Raw genomic sequence first — 19,567 nt, 5'->3', positions numbered from 1 at the left:
GAAAAATTTCACTGCACATTGGCTCCTCCTCAAACCCGCCAAAAGAAACACAAACACATTTCACAAAATTTTTTTATTCTATTTTAAAAAAGCACAATCCGTAATCACCACACTCACGACTCTCCTCACCGTCCATTCCAATCTCATCAACGGGTCACGTCGCCCTTCACCAAGTCACGCGGATCGAGTCTCTTAGCCATCGATAAAGCCATGAAATCCAACGAGTCTCATTAATCCCCGCCCAAACTTCAAACCCCAAATCCAAAACACCCCCACTCTATAAATACCCACACATACACCACCACTTTCGCATCAAAAAATCAAAACCAATTCCAATTTCTAATCTCAAATCTCAGAAAACTCTTTTTCTTCTTTCAATTTTTTCAAAAAATGTCTGGGCGTGGAAAGGGAGGCAAGGGTTTGGGCAAGGGAGGAGCAAAACGACACCGTAAGGTTCTTCGCGATAACATCCAGGGAATCACGAAGCCTGCGATTCGTCGTTTGGCTCGCAGGGGTGGAGTGAAGCGTATCAGCGGTCTGATCTACGAGGAGACACGTGGCGTCCTCAAGATCTTCTTGGAGAATGTGATCCGTGACGCCGTGACCTACACTGAGCACGCAAGGAGGAAGACCGTGACGGCCATGGATGTCGTCTATGCCTTGAAGAGGCAAGGAAGGACTCTCTATGGGTTCGGCGGTTAAGAATCTTGAGACTATGATTAGATTTGTGTACTTAGTTAGTTGTGGTGGTGGTTGTAGATCTTGCCTGTAGGTCTGGATTTCGTTCCTTGTTTTTAGGTTCTATTTCTGTAATTTGGCACTCTCAGATTCAAGAAATGGAATTTGCTGCTTTTTTAATTCTGTTTGTGTTGTAGCTGTGGATTTTCCCTGTTAGTATCTTTGTTGCTTGGAAAGTGGATTAATTCTCTGATTACATAATTTGAATTTGGAAAATTTGTAGCTCAAGCTAATATATTGAATGTGTGATTCTAGGTTTATGATTTTCTTAGTAAGCAAGCAGAGAACTAGTTCTGAGTGTGTTTCCATTATGTTATACTCATCTGAAGTCTAGATTTTATTTCCCTGGAAATTTTGTTTTGAATGGTGGTGTTTCATGTATATTTTGTGAGTTTCAATTGTTTTATTTTTAAGTGAGATTGTAAACATTCAATGGCCTTTAAATAGAATGATTTGGATGTGTATTGAATTTTAGGTTCTGTTTTGAATTCTGTTTGTGTATTTGGTTGGGTTTAATCTTGTCAGTTTATTTTTATTATTATTTATAAATTTTATTATATTATTTATAAATTATATTGTATTATTTTAAATAACTTTTATTTTTATTTACAATATTTTTAGTAAAATTTTTTAAAATTTAATAAAATAAGTGGATTTTAAATAAATTTTTATTTTGTTTAAATTGAAAATTTTTTGTTAAAAATATTGTAGATAAAAATAAATATTAATTAAAATAGTACAATATGATTCACGAATAGTTTATTAATAATAGTAAAAATATGCTGAATAATAAAATAAATTGATTTTTTAATTTGTGTGAAGCACACTTAAGGCTTGTTTAGTTTGATCATGACTTAGTTTTTATAACTTAATACTTAACTTATAATTTAAACTCAAAACTCATACCTTATAACCCAAATTTTACTTTATTTCAAAAACTTCAAAATTCTTGTTTGGTTATATAACTTAATCACATAACTCACTTTTTGCCACCATAACTAATATTTTAGAAACTGAAAATACCAAAATTTTGTTTTCAGTTTCTATCATCCATCACTCAAAAATTTAAGTTTTGAGTGATGGAAACATTGCTCAAAAACTAAGCCAAATAAGATTTTTCTAGTGGGACCCACATTTTGAAAATTCAGTGATGAAAACTGAATAATATCACTCAAAATCATGATGATCTAAACAAGCCTTTAATTTCTTTCTTTTATTGAGAGAAATTCCTTCCAAGTAGTGTACAAAATACATTCGAGCATTTAAAATGTAAGTTTAATTGTCCAATATCCAAATTGACAGTGTATCAAATTAATGCGCACATGCTAGGCGAAGTGGTACTTTTTTTTGTTACGAGGGTTTGGGGTTTACTATGGTATGCGAGTTTGAGCAATGGGGTGGGGCTTGGATAAAAACATATATTTAATGTTCACATTTAAATCAATGGTGGATTATTGTATTTATTTTTTTCTAAAGAGAAAATCCATGATCAAATTAATTGGATCATTTCGTTTCAATTTTTTCAAAATATAATTCATGTTCACTTCGGAGTTTTAGCATTAGTTTGTTTGGTTGAAAGTGGCTTAAAGCAAGCAAGGATTGTGTTTAGTGTTTTTATGTATTAGAACCGATAAAATGTGAATAGTAAACGCGGGACAATCATTTGACGCAGTCTTTAAATCTTAACGAGTTTAGCGGACATGATTATTGGATATAAGTTGCTAGTTGGTTTCAGTTAAAATATACTTATATTTAGAAAAAAAAGAAAGTTTTTAAAAAGTTAAATATATAATTTTAGAAGTGGGATAATTGGGCTGAACTATTAGCCGCATTAGTTGGGAAATTGACATGGGTGTAACAATTGTGACTTCACCCTTAATTGTCGACGTTAAAATTGAAAATTTACCCAAAAAAAGAAAAAAAATGAAGAAGTTAAAGTTGTAAAAACCGGGGGAATGTGCAGATTAGGCATGTGGATGGCATCTATGTAGTAAGTTAGGCAACGTTTGAAACTATAAAGGAAACTAACAACTCGAGTTTTTGAAACTCGAGATTCACATTAAAACTCGAGTCTTCTAGACTCGCTTTGTGCTCGCTTTGCGCTCGCTGAGGTGGAGAAAAATGCCACCTGGATCTCGAGTCTTAAAAACTCAATTTTTATAAAAATAAAAACACATTTAACTCGAGTCTGATAGACTCGAGTTCAACGGCACAAAAAAAAATTTCTCACAGATCTCGAGTCTTTGAGACTCGAGATTTACACAACAGTGCCCAATCCGCCAGACTCGATTTCTACCGGAATCTCTCTAAGTGTTTCTGGCCTTACCTGGAAATGAGGGAAAAACAAAATCCCAGTGGACGAGAGCTTTTCTGTTTTGAGACCGTGATCAGTGAGCTTTTGGTGCTCTTTCGCGATGCCGTCGACGAATTCCGACACGGCGGCCTTTTGACGGTCCCTCTCGTCGGTGGACTCGCTGCGCTGACGGCGGCGCTTTCGGTCCGGTGAGCGAGTGTGGGACCGCGTGTGGCGCGAGGTTCGCGTGCGGTCCGGTGTACGGGACCTCTTGCTGCGGCTAACTCGGTCTCGGTCTCGGTCTCTGTCGCGGTCCTCCTTGTCTCTCCGCCTCTCTCTGTCTCGCTCTCTGTCTCTGTCTCTGTCTCGATCTCGGTCTCGGTCTCGGTCTCGGTCTCGGTCGCCGATGGGTTTTTCTGCCGCCGATGAGATGCGGTAGAGGGTTTGGGGTTTGAAGGAGATGGAGCGTCTGGGCGTCTGGGCGCTGGGACAAGCGAGTTTCAGAAATTGATGAAAATGATGATAAAAGCAAATCGAGTTTCAAAAACTCGATTTCAACGTGGTTCCACGTGGATTTTTCTTCCACATCAGCTACCACCACTTACAAATCGAGACTTAAAAACTCGAGTTTTATCTAGGAACTCGAGTTTTAGACACTCGAGATGCTAGTTTTCAACATTGTTTTAAAACGTGGCAACTAACTAAATTTTTTAATATTTAATGTTATTTAAAAATAAAATTCTGTAAAAACCCATTTGAACCCTATCTCATATTACACAACTAGAATGATCTCGAGCTATCGGATTACTACCTGGCAACTTTACCAAGGGATCTCATATAAAGGTTAAACATCAAGCTTTCATGGACACTGCATACACAATACATTGTTTTTTTTACCAAAACATCATACGGTTTCTAAAAAGTTCCTTCACGCTTCTATTATATTATTTCTTTCCTTGGCAAAATTGCTTCTTGTTTGTTTACTCTTTTTCCAGCTATACGTGACAATAGCAAGTTTCAAGAGAAAAACGACAGCAAGGTAGGCTTGGTAGTTGTAGTTGTACGTGTACCCCCCCGGCTGCAAGAAGAGTCTATTTTTTTAAACAAACTTTAATCAATCATCAGGATTCAGGACCTCCCCCACTACGTACCTTGAACGCTGACGTCGATTTCCCTTATCAAAACCAACAAATATTCTCTCTCTCGCGATTAAAGTAGAACCTTTAGCCGCCACCTCCACGCCTTACTCACTAAGCCTTAAAATATCCACCTGCTACCGGACCTCTGAAACCTACTACTGCAGCCTTTGGCTTCCTCTGCAGTCCCACTGTAGCATTTTTAGGCGGTTGCCGGTATGGGAATAACGAACGACGACGTCGTTGTGATCCAGAAAGGTAAAAACCCAGGCGAGCCTTGCTGTATCACAGTCAATTGCCCCGATCAAACCGGACTCGGATGCGATATTTGCAGAATTGTCCTCGATTTCGGCCTATACATCACTAAAGGAGGTATGTACATAGCTACGTACCTTTAAACAAAGCAAATCAAAAACCTTCTTCCTAGCTCAATTTTTCCTTTTTTTTTTTTTGCAATATTTATTTTTGCTTTCTTTGATGTATTTTTCGTGTTAGATATGATATCCAAAGCAAATTTTTAGAATTATTATAATCGCATTTTTGAATTTTGGGACTTTTCTGTTATTAATTGTTCTATTATTTTTGTGTATTCCAATTAGCATACTAGAAAAGTTTCTTGTCTATGGAACTTAGTTCAATCAGCTCAATTGATAAAGTCTTTTGTTCTCAAACGTGACATATCTAGTTAGCCTCCTAGGCTTGAAGTGTGGATCGAATTCCATACTTAATGGTTTGCAATAAAAAACTGGCATTATTGTATCTGTCGAATACGATATCGTAGGAGAAGAAATGCTAACTTAAAAAATTCTGGTAGATGTTTTGTTTGAGGTTGCTGTAGGGAATATTCTTTTTTTGTGCTTTATTTAAGATAAATGAGGAATCAAATGGAACTTTAAGTTTTGCTTTTGTAATGTGTGGCTAGAAAGGTCTTTTAAACGATTGTGATTATTAAGTCTTTTTTTTTTTTTTTTTTTTTTTTGTGGGTGGAAATTTGATATGTTAACACTTTATTGTGGGGTTTTTGAGGATTGTTTTAATTACTATTAAACTTATGTGTATGCTGATGCGCTAGTATTGTTCTCTTTGGGGGCCATTTTTGGTTGTAGATGTTTCTACTGATGGGATATGGTGCTACATAGTATTATGGGTAGTTCCTCAATCCAGTTCGCTCATCTTGAGATGGTCGAATTTGAAAAACCGTCTTGTATCTGTATGCCCATCGTGTATAGTGTCATTTTACTTGGACCAATCATCGACGCACTCCACGTCTTCTCCGGTTTACCTATTGAAGTTTTTTAGCGTTGATCGAAAAGGATTACTACATGGTAACAGCGATTCTCTTTAATTCTTCTAGTGTCCTTTAGTTGTTTTATTTGTGTGTCAGTGTGGTCCTAATGCGGCTGTATATATATATTTTTTAGATGTTACACAGGTTCTCTGTGAGCTTGAGCTTACAATTCAGAGGGTAAAAGTGATGACGACCCCGGATGGCAGAGTTCTTGACCTCTTCTTCATAACAGATAACATGTGAGGTTTTGTTTTGGGTTTGTTGTTATAAATATTATTATGATGGTGATGGTGATACAAGGTGGAATTTACTCTTGATAGGCATTTGATTTGATTACGAGGAGTTATTAAAGTCATTGACTGCATTAGCAGGCTTCTGTCATATAATGAACATCATGTCTAGAATTTCCTTCCTCTGGGCCATTTAATAAAATTGTCCACTTTTGGCCTAAAGGAAATAAATGTGATGTGGTTTGTCATTTTCATTTGTCTTTTATACTAACTCATTACAGGCTTTTCTCATCATTGGATTGCATGCTCACTTTGTTGATTCCCATTTTTATATGTGGTTCCCAAATTAGCATCCAGATATATTTTAATAAAGTTGTATTATCTTTTTTGCCTTTCTACATCTAGGATTTAGATCTACGCTCCCTAATGTCAATGGTACAGTGTTTTTTATTTATTTTACCTATCCTCCACTTTTTCCCTCTTTCTCCATGTTCAGTTTTTAAAATTTTCTTTCCACTTTTGCTCACCAAGTAATTATTTTTCCTGGGCATCTGAAAATAAAATAGACAATATGTGTCAAAGAAATCAAGGAACTGACTAGAATTGATGGGACCAAATTGTTTTCCTCATTCTGATTGATTAAAGCTTGTTATTATTATTGTTATTTGTTGTTGTTTTTAAAATGTAACTATCACTCAAGGTGAAACTTGATGGTTTTTTCACTCACATCTACTATTTCAATTCAGGGAGCTTCTACACACAAAGAAGCGGCAAGATGAGACACTAGAACAATTGCATGCTGTTTTGGGTGAATCATGTATCAGCTGTGAACTTCAGCTGGCAGGTCCTGAGTATGAATGCCCTCAAGGAATTTCTTCTCCTTCTCCTGAGGTAGCTGAGGAGCTATTTGGGTATGAATTATCAGACAAGGAAATCCTCTCTCAAGCTCTTAGTCCAGATATGTCAAAATTGAAGAAAGCTAGTGTCACAGTAGACAATTCATTGAGCCCAGCTCACACATTACTTCAAATACATTGTGCTGATCACAAGGGTCTCCTATATGACATCATGAGAACCTTGAAAGACTGCAACATCCAGGTATGGATTTATATCTTTCACCAAGATTATTTTGACAGACTACATTTTAACTCAAATCTGTTGTGGGGATATTCTAATGATTCAGTTTGGATCCTAGGTATCCCTGACTAGGCTGGCCCTCCTCCCTTGTTGTTTTACTTTATACAGAAATACATGACTTGGTTTGCTATAATTGAAGTTGACAGATTAGCCATTGGCCTAGGGCTCCCATGTAGCTTAATTGGAAAGAATTAAGCTACCTACCACCTTAATTGGCTATTTGGTTATTGAAGCTATTAGACTGCAATCTTGTAGTCCCAGTGTCTTTTAACTATGATTAGATCACCTTGGTTATACTATCAAGGTTAGCTACTGATATGGTTTTGCCATGTGGTGTTAGCAAACCATGAGTGAACTGTTCCAAATATCTGTTGTTCCTGTGAGCCAACAGTCTGTCCAACTTGCTTTTAGGGTCACCATTTACACACTAATAAATAATAATCAAACAAATAAAAGACAATGCACTGATTTTGAATTATTTTTGCTTGAGAGAGAGGTAGAGGTCAACTAGATAGTAGTGAACTCTGGGTAATTGTTTTCTTGGGCTTAAAATGAATTTATGGTAGAATCTTTACTTACATCCAAATCTTGAAATGGTTGATGAAATTTATAGTCCTCTTCCTATAACCACCGTGTAAGTTTGGATGTCAAATTTTGCTGACAAATGATTACATGTTTGCAATCTTTACCGTTACCCCCAAAACTTGAAATGGTTGAGGAAATTTATAGTCCTCTTTCTTATAACCACCGTGTGTAAGTTTGGATGTCAAGTTTTGCTGACAAATTATTACATGTTTGCAGTTTTCTGATATTTATTGTATGTTGTTTCTTCTTGTTCAGATAGCTTATGGTCGATTCTCACCAAATTCAATGGGTTATCGTGATTTAGACCTATTTATTCAGCAAAAGGATGGGAAAAAGATTGTGGATCTAGAGAAACAGAGTGCAGTATGTTCTCGTTTGAAGGTAGAAATGCTTCATCCATTGCGTGTCATCATTGCCAACCGTGGACCAGACACTGAACTGCTGGTTGCTAATCCAGTTGAGTTATCTGGAAATGGAAGACCACGAGTTTTTTATGATGTTACGCTTGCTCTAAAATCACTTGGGATCTGCATTTTTTCGGTATGAATGCTTGGCATTAGAAATTAAGTGATTCAAAAAACTCATCAGCACATTGCAGCTACCTGGATCTTCAATCTTAGATGGTTAAATGAATATTACATTTCCAGCAAGTAATGTGCTAAATTGGGAACCATTGCTTTCTTAAATTGCTAATTCCCGTCCACTCCTCATGGTGGCATGGGTAATTGGATATTGGCTAGCACCTGACTATGGTACTTTGCTTTTCCACACAAACTTGTGCAGTGCTGATGGGATTCTTGAATTACTTCTATATTGTAAATTACCTAGTCAAATCTTGAAATACTTGTAACACTTTCTGTCTTGGGTTTTTAGGCTGAAATAGGAAGATATTCAACGTCAGAATCAGATCATGAATGGGAGGTCTACAGATTTCTTTTGGATGAGAACTGCAGGTTTCAGTTATCCAATATGGTAGCTAGGAATCAGATTGTAGATAGAGTTAGAAGAACATTGATGGGCTGGTGAGTAGATTTATTCGTATTATACCAAGAATCTAAGTTGAACTCAACTTTGTTAGCTTTCCTCCCTCCATCCTTTTGGGCTTAAATGATCAATAACCTGGTGCTTTAATTTCCGGTTATCTAATGCACAAAGTTTGTATTCTCAAATTTCCCCAAGCTGTGTGTTCAGTGTAATCCTTCTAAATGGGAATGGTGTTTTTGCTTCTCCTTGTAGGCTTTGTGAGCTTTTCACTTTTTTGTAGTCTGATTGATGTGTATTTCTGCTTAGCATTTTCTTCTTCTTATTGGTTTAGTTTGAGTTTCAAGGGAGTAAGTTTTACAGTTTGCATAGGAAACTGGTACTCTAATGGTTTGGTGTCATATTACTGTAGCTTATTTTTCTGCTGCAAAATGCATTTCAAGGAGACTATATTGGCTTCGTTACCAGAAGACTATCACCATATTGGTTTGGTCATATACTCCCATTTGATCCAGAAGTCACTTAACCTTGAGGCTTGTACTTCATGGAGGGAGGGAGAAAAAAAAAAATTGTACCAGAAACTATTACACAATTCTTTGCCACAATTGTGATGTGTCAGAGTGTGAGTAGTGAAGAAAAAATAGTGAGTTCATGTGTAAGTGATATCTAGCCAATCACAATCTGCCGCATTAGAGTTGTGGCAAAGAGTTGTGAAATAGGTTGTGGTCCTAGAATCAATTGGGAGGAGAGGATGGTTCCGACCTCCAAGGTTTATTTTCCAAATTTTAAGGAGTTGTGGAAATCAAGAAGCAAGAGTGTCTTTAGACAGAATTTATTATAAAATCAACCTGTTTGTAGAATACCATTTTCTCATTGGTAAATTTTTTTAATTACGCAATGCATAAAGTAATTAAGTTTATCTTTAGTTTAATGAAATGTTTCACAAACTCGTTTGTTGGTGGATCTGAGTCCTTTCTGAATGTTGAACATCCTATAATATTGGAAAGATACAAATGAATCGTACACGGTGATGTTCTATATATTTGTGAGTTCAATATGATGAAATGTACAATTTAAGAAAATAGTTAAGGGTATGCTTGGGAGAAGAGAGGATCATCTTACTATGCTGTGGTTTCATGAAGTCACTTTCTCACAATATGTGATTTTTTATATATTTTTGAGTTTCACATGCTGGGAGAGAGGATGGTTTCATAGAATTGTTCCATGAGTTACAGCCTAAGAGAGGAGAGAAGAGAGAAGGAAAGGAGTGCCTATCACATCCCCTCTTATTTAGCAAAATGAATGTGTAATCAAACAGAAGTTTAACAAGCATTACCTCCTTCCTCATTGTCAACTCAAGCACTCCCTCCTTCCTCGTTGTCAACTCTTATGTAGTTTCTCTCAAATTATTCTGAGGACCAATATTTTATTCTACAGAGTCACCCTTATGATTGATAAACTATAGTTTTAATCATTTTATATAGCTCTCTACTTGTATTCTAATTCAAAGTGTAATCTATCATATGACAATAATTTGGATAAAAGATCATCCAATCTATTACTATACGACTCAAATGAACATTCATATATACTTTTACTTTTGTCTTTTATTTATAGTTATTTATGACTTGTTTAAAACTTTAAATAGCTTTACAAAACCACTGGACTCACGCACTAAATGCATGGGAATTATCATAGCCTTGGTTCAAGCCACATGGGGCAGACATATTAGTAATTATTATTTCTAACCATTTTAAATAGTTATATGGTTTTTCTTCATCTTGATTAGAAAGGAAAAAAAAAAAACTATTTTTTTCTCATTTATTTAATTTATTTATTAAGTAGGACCTATATTAGTCTTAGGGGTGGCAATTCGTGTTCGCGTGTCAGGTTCGTGTCGTGTCAAGTCATGAGTATTCGATTACATAGGTCAACACTAACCCAACATGTTTATTAAACGGGTCAAGATTCCTCAACCCTAACACGACCCATTTATTAAACGGGTCAGTCGTGTCGACCTGTTTATCAGATTTTATCAAAATGAAAAATAAAAATTAATGAAAAAACAAACAAATAAATATTTTTAATATAAAATTCAAAACTAACGAAAGAATCGCATCACAAATAATCATTTAAAATTAAAGCATATCCCAATATCACAAATAATCAATCACATTATGTCAAAGAAAATAAATCACAACAACTAATAAGTTTATATACCTAGAGTTTGAAGGGTATATTGGTAAAATATCATTTAATTAAACGGGTCAGACGGGTCAAACGGGTTCTATGTGTTCAACACTAACCCAACCCATTTATTAAACGGGTTAGTCGTGTCAACTCGAATATGACACGAACCTATTAAGCCTCAACCCATAACCTGCTAATTTCGTGTCGTATCGTGTCGGGTTCGCGGATCGTGTCAAATTTTGCCACCCCTAATTAGTCTAACCTTAACGTATTTGCAATAAAAGAGAGGGTCCCAATAGATTAGGATGAAGTTTTCTATAAACTGTTTTGGGAAAATTATGTCCTTATAATGGAGAGAGAGAGAGAGAGAGAGAGAGAGAGAGAGAGCTTTCTTATAAGCTGATAGCCAACTGGCAAGTGATCCACAGCGAGAGTCCACCAGTGGGCTTCATACCTATCCTGCAAGTGATGCAATAATAACTTCACATCACATTCCCAACTTCAACCTCAAAAAAGCGCCCGCCAAAATTAACCCAAAACTTATCACATGGTAACACCACAAATCTTATCCAAGACAAAACAAAACAAAACCAACACGTCTACCCTACAATGCCCACTACACACCAACCCACCACTCCATTTCTCCTCGTGTAAATCTCCACGTTGCCGTCAAGACCCTTAAAATATAATAGAATAACACCCAGTTTCAATGTCTTGTCCTCCCCGCCACTCTACGTCACCATCACTGAATCATATAATGGGTACTCTCAATATTTTGGGGTTTCTCATTTGTTTGTGTCTAATCATGTTGGCGGTAAATTCTCAATAACGTTGAATTAATTTTTTTTGAATGAAAATAAGGTTGAATTATTTAGGCTCGTTTGTTATGTGGGTTTAAAAAACAGTTTTTAAGTTAAAATTTTTTTTTGAAAATATATGTAGATAAAAAAGTGTGAAAATAAGTGTAATGTTGTTTAAAAATTAAAAATTGTTGCTTGAAATCATGTACCGAACACCCTCTTGGTAGCTTTTGTCGTATCACTACTATTTTGTTTAAAATTTTTATCACAGGCTTATACTTTGTATTTATTGATTTATTGAATTATATTGGAAAGTACCATTTGAACAATAAAATTCTTGATATAAATTAATAATATTAATTAATGATTAATAACCACAATATTTATTTTAAAAATGCCCAAGATCATGGTTTTTAATATATTAAATTAGTCTCTGCACATTACTGAATTCTCTTGGCGTGATATGGTTATTTCACAAGTATAAGTTCTCGTGGGGTGTATAGAGCAAAAACTAGAGTTCAAGTTTTCAAGAGAAGCCCCTTAAAAAAAAAAAAATTCAGGAGAAAGTTTCACACACATATACACTTTGATTAAGTTAGAGTGAAATTTCTATCTCGTATCAAAAAGTCAAATTCACATGTATTATTATTATTATTATTATTATTATTATTACCCTTTTTTAAGAAGGTATAATAATAGTAACATGATCCATTTCTTAAAAAGAAAAAACTTGGATACATATAAAAAATCAATGTCTAATTTGCTTTTGAAGGCTGTGAAACATTACCTTGACTCTACATTTTATACTATGCATAGATGATAGAACTTATTCAACCATGGATTCGAAAATATATATGACGAGTTGTTCGTCTATCAATTCAATATAATATAATTTGAAGCTATTAAATCTTCATGAATTTTATATTAACTTAATTAATAAAGACTTATTGTAAAACAATGGACCTAAGACTAAAGTTAAAGTATTCATGAATTTCTGTTAATGATAAAGACTTATACTAGAATAATGAACCTAAAAGCTCAAATGGAAACTCTAATTATAGACCCGAATCCTATTGCATTTTAAAAAGGAAAAAAAAAAGTAATTTATTAATCTAAGAGAGGTTTAGAATGAGTGAATGACTTATTCAAATTTATTTAATGAAACAAATCTTGTAAAAATTTTAATTTGTTAGATTAAATTGAAGTTTTTAAGGCAAATAAATTGAAATTTACCATGTGAGTAACGTGAACTCAATCTATTGATTAAGATTCGAATAAAAGTAAGAAACAGTAAAAATTAGAATCACGCGATTGTGTTGTCGGTAAAGTACAAACCTACAGAAGAAACTGCAAAAACTTTCGTAACCACTAACCAGATTTCATTTCATTTTTTTCTCACACAACCACTCTACTTGCTCTCTATTTCTGTGTCCGAAACTAGCTCTTTTCTTCTCTTCTCTGACTCTGCTCCTACTATCTTAAATCCGTGATTCTAAGGCCGTGTTTGGATCGCAATTAGGGTTAGGGTTTGAGTTTGAGTTTCTCTCAAATGCTATTGTTGTTCTTGCTGGATTTTCCATCAGAATGCCAAGAAGTCCCTCAACGCCTCGGTGCTCTGCTTATCTCAGTGCTCTCTCCCAAGAAATTGAGAAGAAACTCCAGCGGGTTCGCTTTTCTTAAAATTTTCTTTTCTTTTCCATTTGGTTGCTGAGAAAATGTTAGGAAAGTAAGAAGGATAATTGAAATTTTGAACTGACTTTATTTATTTACTTAATATCTGTGTTGCATTTATAGTCTGTGTTTTTTTTTTGGCTTGCATGTGAGAGATTGAATCAATGCAATATTTGCCTTTGAAAGCAAAAAAGAAAAAAAGAAAAAAAGCAAATGGTAGCTATATGTATTTGATATTTGAAAGAGAGTGTTTATGTGTGCTTAATTTGTCACAGGCACTAGCTTCTCGTTCACAGAGACCTAACTTGTTGCAAGAGTTGTTTGCTGACATTGCTTTAGAGGTTGATGAGAGAGCAAGAGGTGAGTCAAGGTTGTGCTTTAGAATTAGAGGTCGATCACACATTGACATTGCTTTAGAGTTGTTTGTAGACAGCAATAGCTGAAATTTTGGAGTTGGATATGGACTCTGAACAGATCAATTAGGGTTGGCCACATGTATTTGTTTCTCCATTCTATTATGTGTCTCATACTCTGAGTTGTTTGTTAGACAATGAAGAATAAACCGTTGAAAAATGTATTTGCACTTTGGCTCAAGTGTCAAGGAGTGGGGTGGGTTAGAGTAGGTTACTATGTTCAAATCCAGTTAAGTTGGTAAAAAAGAAATTGTATTTATTGGTAGCAATGGAAAATCGTACTAATAGTAGTATGATTTTCCCATTCTACTGACCAATACAATTTTTATTTGAATTTATACTACTAGTTTGTTTAAGATTGAAATATTAAATTGAGTTGAAGTTAGTTATATGGTAACTTATATTTAAGTTGGGTAAAAATGAAGTGTGTCTAAAGGATAATATCTTCATACTACTTGTTTGTTGATATAAGATTAGAGATTGATTTAGTTAATGTATGTTGTAACTAACCAAACTTGAATCTTATCATTTTATCTAAATTTATGTTGACAATGCTTAGGTGTTACAAACTACTATTGTGTATAAGGTTCTCATTTTTTTTTTATTACTGGAATTGAAAACAGATATAATCCGTACCAGAGAAGAGGATGCAATTTCTCCTGCAGAGGATGGTATCCATGGCCCATTATGCTTTTTTGATGTACTAGCTGATTATTATGTTCAGGAGCCTGAGAGTGGACAGCCTATCCTTGATTTAATTGTCACGCTATGGAGCCAATCATTTGCATGCCACATTTTTACGCTTCTGTTCCACAAATGGGTATGTTAGATTGCATTTAATGTGTTTTTTGTGAATAGATCCCGATTGTATTTTGTTGTTACCTCTATTGATTGATATTTATTGATCTTGTCTGATACTTCATAACCTCCAACTGGCTAGGTAGATTTTCAAATTTTACATACAAATTAATTGTGAGGCTTCCCCTCTCATGGATTTGGCTAAAGTAAGTTTAAGGAAAGCTTATTTTGTAAAAGAAAGAAATAAAAGGACTGAATGAGTTAACTTTTGGCCAAAGAATTTAGCAAATAAATTTCAATTTCTGGTGTCAAGGGAGGTTTTACTGTTTCAAATTTCATTTGACTGTCAAAGAGGGAGAGGTTACTTACTAAGCTGCAGAAAGAACATCTGCTGCTAAGAACAAGACGGATTCTTCTAGTAGAGGACCTCCACTTACATAAAGATTATTATGTTAAATTTACTCCCGCTGACTGCTGATCTTAGGCCCTATCCGTTACTTTCCATTCAATTGTTTTCCTACATTCCTATTCTATCTCCCCTTACTTTTCCCACTTGATCTGCCCTGCATGTACTTGGGGAATCTCTGGATTTAGAATGGTTTATTGGTTATGGGCTATATAGCCCTGTGGAGGCATGAGGATGAGGTATGAATTTGGTGCATATTTAATATTTTTAAATATGCAAATATATTCTCAAAATGGTGTGCTTCTTTTTGACCCGTAGTAGCACCACTGCTATTGGTGGGTTTTTTTTTTTTTTTTTTTTTTTTTTTTATCTATAAAAATAAAAAAATAAAACTTCTCAAATTGCGTCCATCCTGAATTCTATAAATTTCAGTATTAGTCTTGTATCATAAATTTGGAAATGTTATTCTTAATAATATTATTTAAACATGGAAACCATGTCTGGCACGTGTTGAGGTTCCCAGACATTCTTGATTGATGTTTTAAGACTTGTGAGTTTAGATCAATCCTGGTTGCAATAGAATATTTTGTTTTGCAGAAGTTTTGGGAGTGCTTGTTTCTTTTTCTATCTTAACCTCCAACCCCCTGGCAAAAAAATAAATAAATAAATAACATTTATGTTACCTTATCCCTATTATATGTTTAAAGCTTGGGTTCTTTATTTCTAAGGGCATAGGCTTTATTATCGTTAGAAATATTTAATGGTCCTATTGTTTTCTGTTGACTTCTAATGGGATCTTATTGTCTAGTTATTATTGAACTCTTAGTGTGCCATTCAGGTTAAGGTATGTGCCGTAAGGCTTAGAGATTGATGCAAGAATTCACACGTGATGGTTTGCTCGTGTGAGTAGCCCTGTGGAGCTTAATTACGATGTTCTGTTATATATGAACCCCAACAAAACTGATTAAGTTATTGAAGGCTTAGGATGATTACTTATCTATTTCTTTACACTGATGTTCCTATGATGTTGAGCAGTGCACATGTCTGTGTTTCTTTTACAGCTATTTGAAGTTCAACTTGACAATTCTGAAGTCCTCCTCCGTTACTCATCTGCTCTTGTTCAAGGTGCTACAAATGTTTTCTGGTATGAATATTAGTTAATATGAGTGAATTATAATGGTTGTTATTATCAAGCTGGTTATAGATGACTTTTGGAGTTACAATGCAGATTTTGCAATATCTATTTTATGCTGAGTGTTTGTTTAGGTCATGCTTTTGGAAACATATGCTATTAAAATTTAGTTTCACACTCCTTTGTGCTCTAGTTGACTTCCGAGGTTCCAGAGCGAAAGATAGTTTTGATGTTGTCAACTAGTTCAAATTTCTATTTTTGCTTGTTCTCTTCTATCTCTTTATAGGAATGAGTGTTCTTGACAGTAACACCAGAATGTAAAATGTAATATTTAATAGAGCATTTTTTCTTTTGGATTATTAATGGAGCTTTATCTTATTATTATATTTTTAGATGCTTTGGAAGACAATATGCTTGCTTGTACTGTTCCTTTCCAAGATCAAGTTTTGTTTTTTTGTTTTTTGTTTTTGTTTTTCTCCATATTACTGTTTCTGCATATGCATAATGTTTTGTAGTGAAACATGATATTTGATGTAATGTTCATCATTGCCTGTCACCATGTGCTCTCTAAGCCCTCTCCTGCCCTGATGACAATATCCCTTGAAACATAGAAGGATAACATTAAATTTATCTCAGCGCTGTAACCATTTTAGTAGTTATCAGTAGTTTATTTCATTTGGTCATAAATGGCATATAAGATTCATTCTCTGTGTGATTTTCATCACAGTTGAGATTTGGGGTTCCAACAAATGGATTGGAACCTTGCATGGGGACCACAAAAGTTTTGTATTTGATTTTCGTTGCAGTTGTTGTTGTGTTGTTAGTCAGGTTTCTTCTTCTTTTGAAGTAATCATATTTTGACAGTATTCATCATTCTTGACAGTGTTCTTTCTATAGGCTCTCACTGTTTCTGATTAATGATAAGTATGATCTTAGCATGTTGCAATGTGACCATTGTGGTTATTTGCAGGATTGATATCCAAACAAATACTCGGCGTTTTCAATCCCTCTTCCATGTAAGAGTTTTTCCAAGGATGAAATATTAATTCCAACATCTATTGGTTGAAAAATGTCATAATTTTCTTTTCCTTTTTCCGCCCTTAATTCTTGTCCCTTGAATTCAGTACCTTCTTGAAGAAGTTGCGTTGGAGCCGACACGGTTAAATAAGATTCCCATGCAGGTCAGTCATTGGCAATGTCCTTTTATATCTTCATGCTGATCTGCCCCCACAATTTTGTGTGGTTGCACTTTTATGCATAATCAAACAGATTTGCTAATGAATTTTTGCTCAAATGGTACTTCACCCTCCCATAAGAATGGGTGGAGGGTGAGGTCAGTGATTTTTTTTATAAAATAAGAAATGTATGCATGTGTACTTACCAATAAAAGAAAGTATAATCAGACATACAAGACAGACAGTGATACCATTGTCCAATTATTATCTGTAGTGGGTGTTTCCCTTAATGTTGCCAATTCTTCATCTAATCTCAGGCCCAGAGGGATCTGTATCTTTTGCTCTCAAGATTCATAATCTTCTATAATTCAGGTAGGCTTTACAATACAGCAAATTCTCTCTTTAACAAAATAGTGCATATTTCCTCATTATAATTCTGATATATGCAGTTGACAAGCTTGAAAGCTTCTTAAAGCACTATCCAGTTTTTCCAAATGCTTTCTTGGTTGGCGGTCCTGCCGACTTTTTCATCATTGAACTTGCAGATCAGGTGAAGTTGATCAACCATCTTTACAGCATATATCGTTTTGTGATTATCTCTTTAACTATTGTATTTTAGGAAAAGAAAAAAACATTGTACATGTGTTATTATCATTTTAATATAGTGTTTTATTCTTCTACTGTCAGCTTCAAAAGTTAAAGGTGGAACCAGTACTACTACATTACCTTTCACACATTAAAGCTCTGCAGGGTATTTTTTTCAGCCATCTATGAGGTCTTAAATATTTTGTATTTGACTTTTTTTGGCTGTTTTTCTCATCAATGTGGTTGATTTATTTTTGCAGGCTTGGAACTAAGAATGACCACAAGTACAAGGTTAAAGACTTGTTTATACAGCTTCACATCTCCTGGTGGTCCAATGTATCCAACAAGAGCTGTTCGTCATGCTGCCTGGAATGCATTAGATTTTCTTTTTCCTGTGAGTACACTTTTCAAACTCAATTTGCTCAACGGTTTGATAACTTCAAAATTACAAAGTTATTAATGAAGTTGTCATACTCGTATCAAGCTCCGAATGAGATATTATTCTCATTTAGTAGTATGTGAATCTTTTTGTCATTCAAAATAATACTGTTTGAAGGTGATGAGTGTATTTAAAGAGTGTTAGGTTTTGGTTCAATATTTATAGGATTCAAAGATGCTTTTAGGTTTGCTCAAAAGAACCAATGGTAGATGACTAATGTCAGTTTCAGCAAACTAAGGGAAGCTTTCAAGGTGCCCTAAGAGTCCCCCGTATGTGGCAGCTGCATATACACAATATTTTCGCTTATGCCATTTTACTGAAGCTGAATGAACTACCCTGTTAACTTCTGCTTCTAGGGCTTGCTGCCATAGGTCTAGGCATGCTACTTTTTAGGTAAAGAAATCATGTTCATAAGAGGAATTACCAACAATAAGATACAAAAGTAGAATATATCCATCTGGGTTTAATTACATTTTGGCAACAGTATCATTTAGGCAGATGATTGAGACCAAGTTGTTTTGTTAGAGTTTAGTTCCATGCTTAACAAAGTCAGTCAGCACAATTCACCGTTTTTCTACTTCATAACTGTCTAATCTGCTTCGAGGATTGTTCTGACATAACATGAAAATGCTGTGGTACAGGTTGGGCAATACCCTCGGCATCTTATAAGCCTGTTCTTCAGATTGTTATATCCATGGTATTGGCCCTCTTCTTGTTGGAACTTCATTATCTCTTGTATAAAGGCAGTACTGTATTCTCTGTTAAGGTTGGTGTTTTCTAGTTGGGAGAAGCTGAAAAAGCCAAAAGAATACTAAATGACTGCCAGAGTCTCTGAGACCCAGCTCGTGTAAAGTCAAAACTGAAAATCCACTTAAAAGGTTATAAATGTGCAGCATCTCAAATTAATAGATGAGTATTGTGTGTGCGCCTTTTGTTTTGTGCACAGCCTCATATTTTACTCTCAGAGGTATCCATCATACCAGTGTTTCATGTTGAAATACTTTGTACACAGAACCATCAGCTGGTTTCTCCGTTTCAGCATCAACTGGTACCATTATACCAGTGTTTATTTTTTGGGAGTATCAGGGATCATTTTTGTATGCTTTGCACCACATCTAGTTTCTCCCTTGTCAAATATTATGTGTAAATTACAATTTACACCCTTAGTTTAATTTCTACATTTTTAAATCTCGAAAGTTTGGATCAAAATGAAACATTTGGGTAGTAATGAGTATGATTAGAGCGTTTGTTTGTCATGGGTAAAAAATAGGCGAAAAACCCATTTTTGTTCCTATATTTTCACGCGATTCTTACTTTGGTCTAACTTTTTTTTTTTTCACTGCTTTTAGTCCCTATTTAGAAAAACGCGTTCTGTTTTAGTCTCTACCGTCAGTGCCCTAACAACAAAGTCTTAGGTGGCAGACGGAACATCCTATTAGTTGCATGGCGCTGGCGTGACACTGATGTAGCGATTAAGTGGCATTTTTATATACCACATCAGCATTTTAATTTTTTATAAAAAGTCACGTCAGAAAATTTAAACCAAAAAAGAAAATAAATTAAAAATCAA

The 19,567-nt window shown here is 34.9% G+C and overlaps 3 protein-coding genes across 3 annotated transcripts; all 3 read left to right on the top strand.

Annotated features, from left to right (window-relative positions):
* The first annotated feature begins 306 nt into the window (after positions 1-306).
* On the top strand, positions 307-858 carry LOC142607447 (histone H4). The gene has a single exon (XM_075778952.1). It carries the CDS (start codon positions 391-393, stop codon positions 700-702), a length of 312 nt encoding a protein of 103 aa, XP_075635067.1. The 5' UTR covers positions 307-390; the 3' UTR covers positions 703-858.
* A 3,285-nt stretch (positions 859-4,143) lies between these two features.
* On the top strand, positions 4,144-8,776 carry LOC142607844 (ACT domain-containing protein ACR9-like). The gene is made up of 6 exons (XM_075779489.1): positions 4,144-4,539; positions 5,274-5,492; positions 5,589-5,694; positions 6,432-6,783; positions 7,663-7,947; positions 8,281-8,776. The coding sequence occupies exons 1-6, from the start codon at positions 4,386-4,388 to the stop codon at positions 8,431-8,433; spliced, it is 1,269 nt and encodes a 422-aa protein (XP_075635604.1). The 5' UTR covers positions 4,144-4,385; the 3' UTR covers positions 8,434-8,776.
* Positions 8,777-12,696: 3,920 nt separating this feature from the next.
* On the top strand, positions 12,697-19,109 carry LOC142608221 (uncharacterized). Its single transcript, XM_075779951.1, has 11 exons — positions 12,697-13,043; positions 13,325-13,409; positions 14,086-14,282; positions 15,728-15,810; positions 16,769-16,814; positions 16,923-16,979; positions 17,291-17,345; positions 17,423-17,523; positions 17,661-17,724; positions 17,819-17,952; positions 18,639-19,109. The coding sequence occupies exons 1-11, from the start codon at positions 12,963-12,965 to the stop codon at positions 18,810-18,812; spliced, it is 1,077 nt and encodes a 358-aa protein (XP_075636066.1). The 5' UTR covers positions 12,697-12,962; the 3' UTR covers positions 18,813-19,109.
* Positions 19,110-19,567: the final 458 nt, after the last annotated feature.

Source organism: Castanea sativa, chromosome 8, assembly GCF_040712315.1.
Source record: "Castanea sativa cultivar Marrone di Chiusa Pesio chromosome 8, ASM4071231v1".
In the NCBI taxonomy this organism is placed as follows: domain Eukaryota; kingdom Viridiplantae; phylum Streptophyta; class Magnoliopsida; order Fagales; family Fagaceae; genus Castanea; species Castanea sativa.
This window is presented reverse-complemented; position numbering and strand designations above follow the sequence as displayed.

Bases quoted from the DNA above. Each gene is read 5' to 3' on its own strand.
- LOC142607447 (XM_075778952.1), top strand. From the start codon at position 391: ATGTCTGGGCGTGGAAAGGGAGGCAAGGGTTTGGGCAAGGGAGGAGCA.
- LOC142607844 (XM_075779489.1), top strand. From the start codon at position 4,386: ATGGGAATAACGAACGACGACGTCGTTGTGATCCAGAAAGGTAAAAAC. The intron at 5,695-6,431 runs GTGAGGTTTTGT...ATTTCAATTCAG, and splicing joins TTCTTCATAACAGATAACAT to GGAGCTTCTACACACAAAGA. The intron at 6,784-7,662 runs GTATGGATTTAT...CTTCTTGTTCAG, and splicing joins TGAAAGACTGCAACATCCAG to ATAGCTTATGGTCGATTCTC.
- LOC142608221 (XM_075779951.1), top strand. From the start codon at position 12,963: ATGCCAAGAAGTCCCTCAACGCCTCGGTGCTCTGCTTATCTCAGTGCT. The intron at 14,283-15,727 runs GTATGTTAGATT...TTTCTTTTACAG, and splicing joins CGCTTCTGTTCCACAAATGG to CTATTTGAAGTTCAACTTGA. The intron at 16,815-16,922 runs GTAAGAGTTTTT...CCTTGAATTCAG, and splicing joins GTTTTCAATCCCTCTTCCAT to TACCTTCTTGAAGAAGTTGC.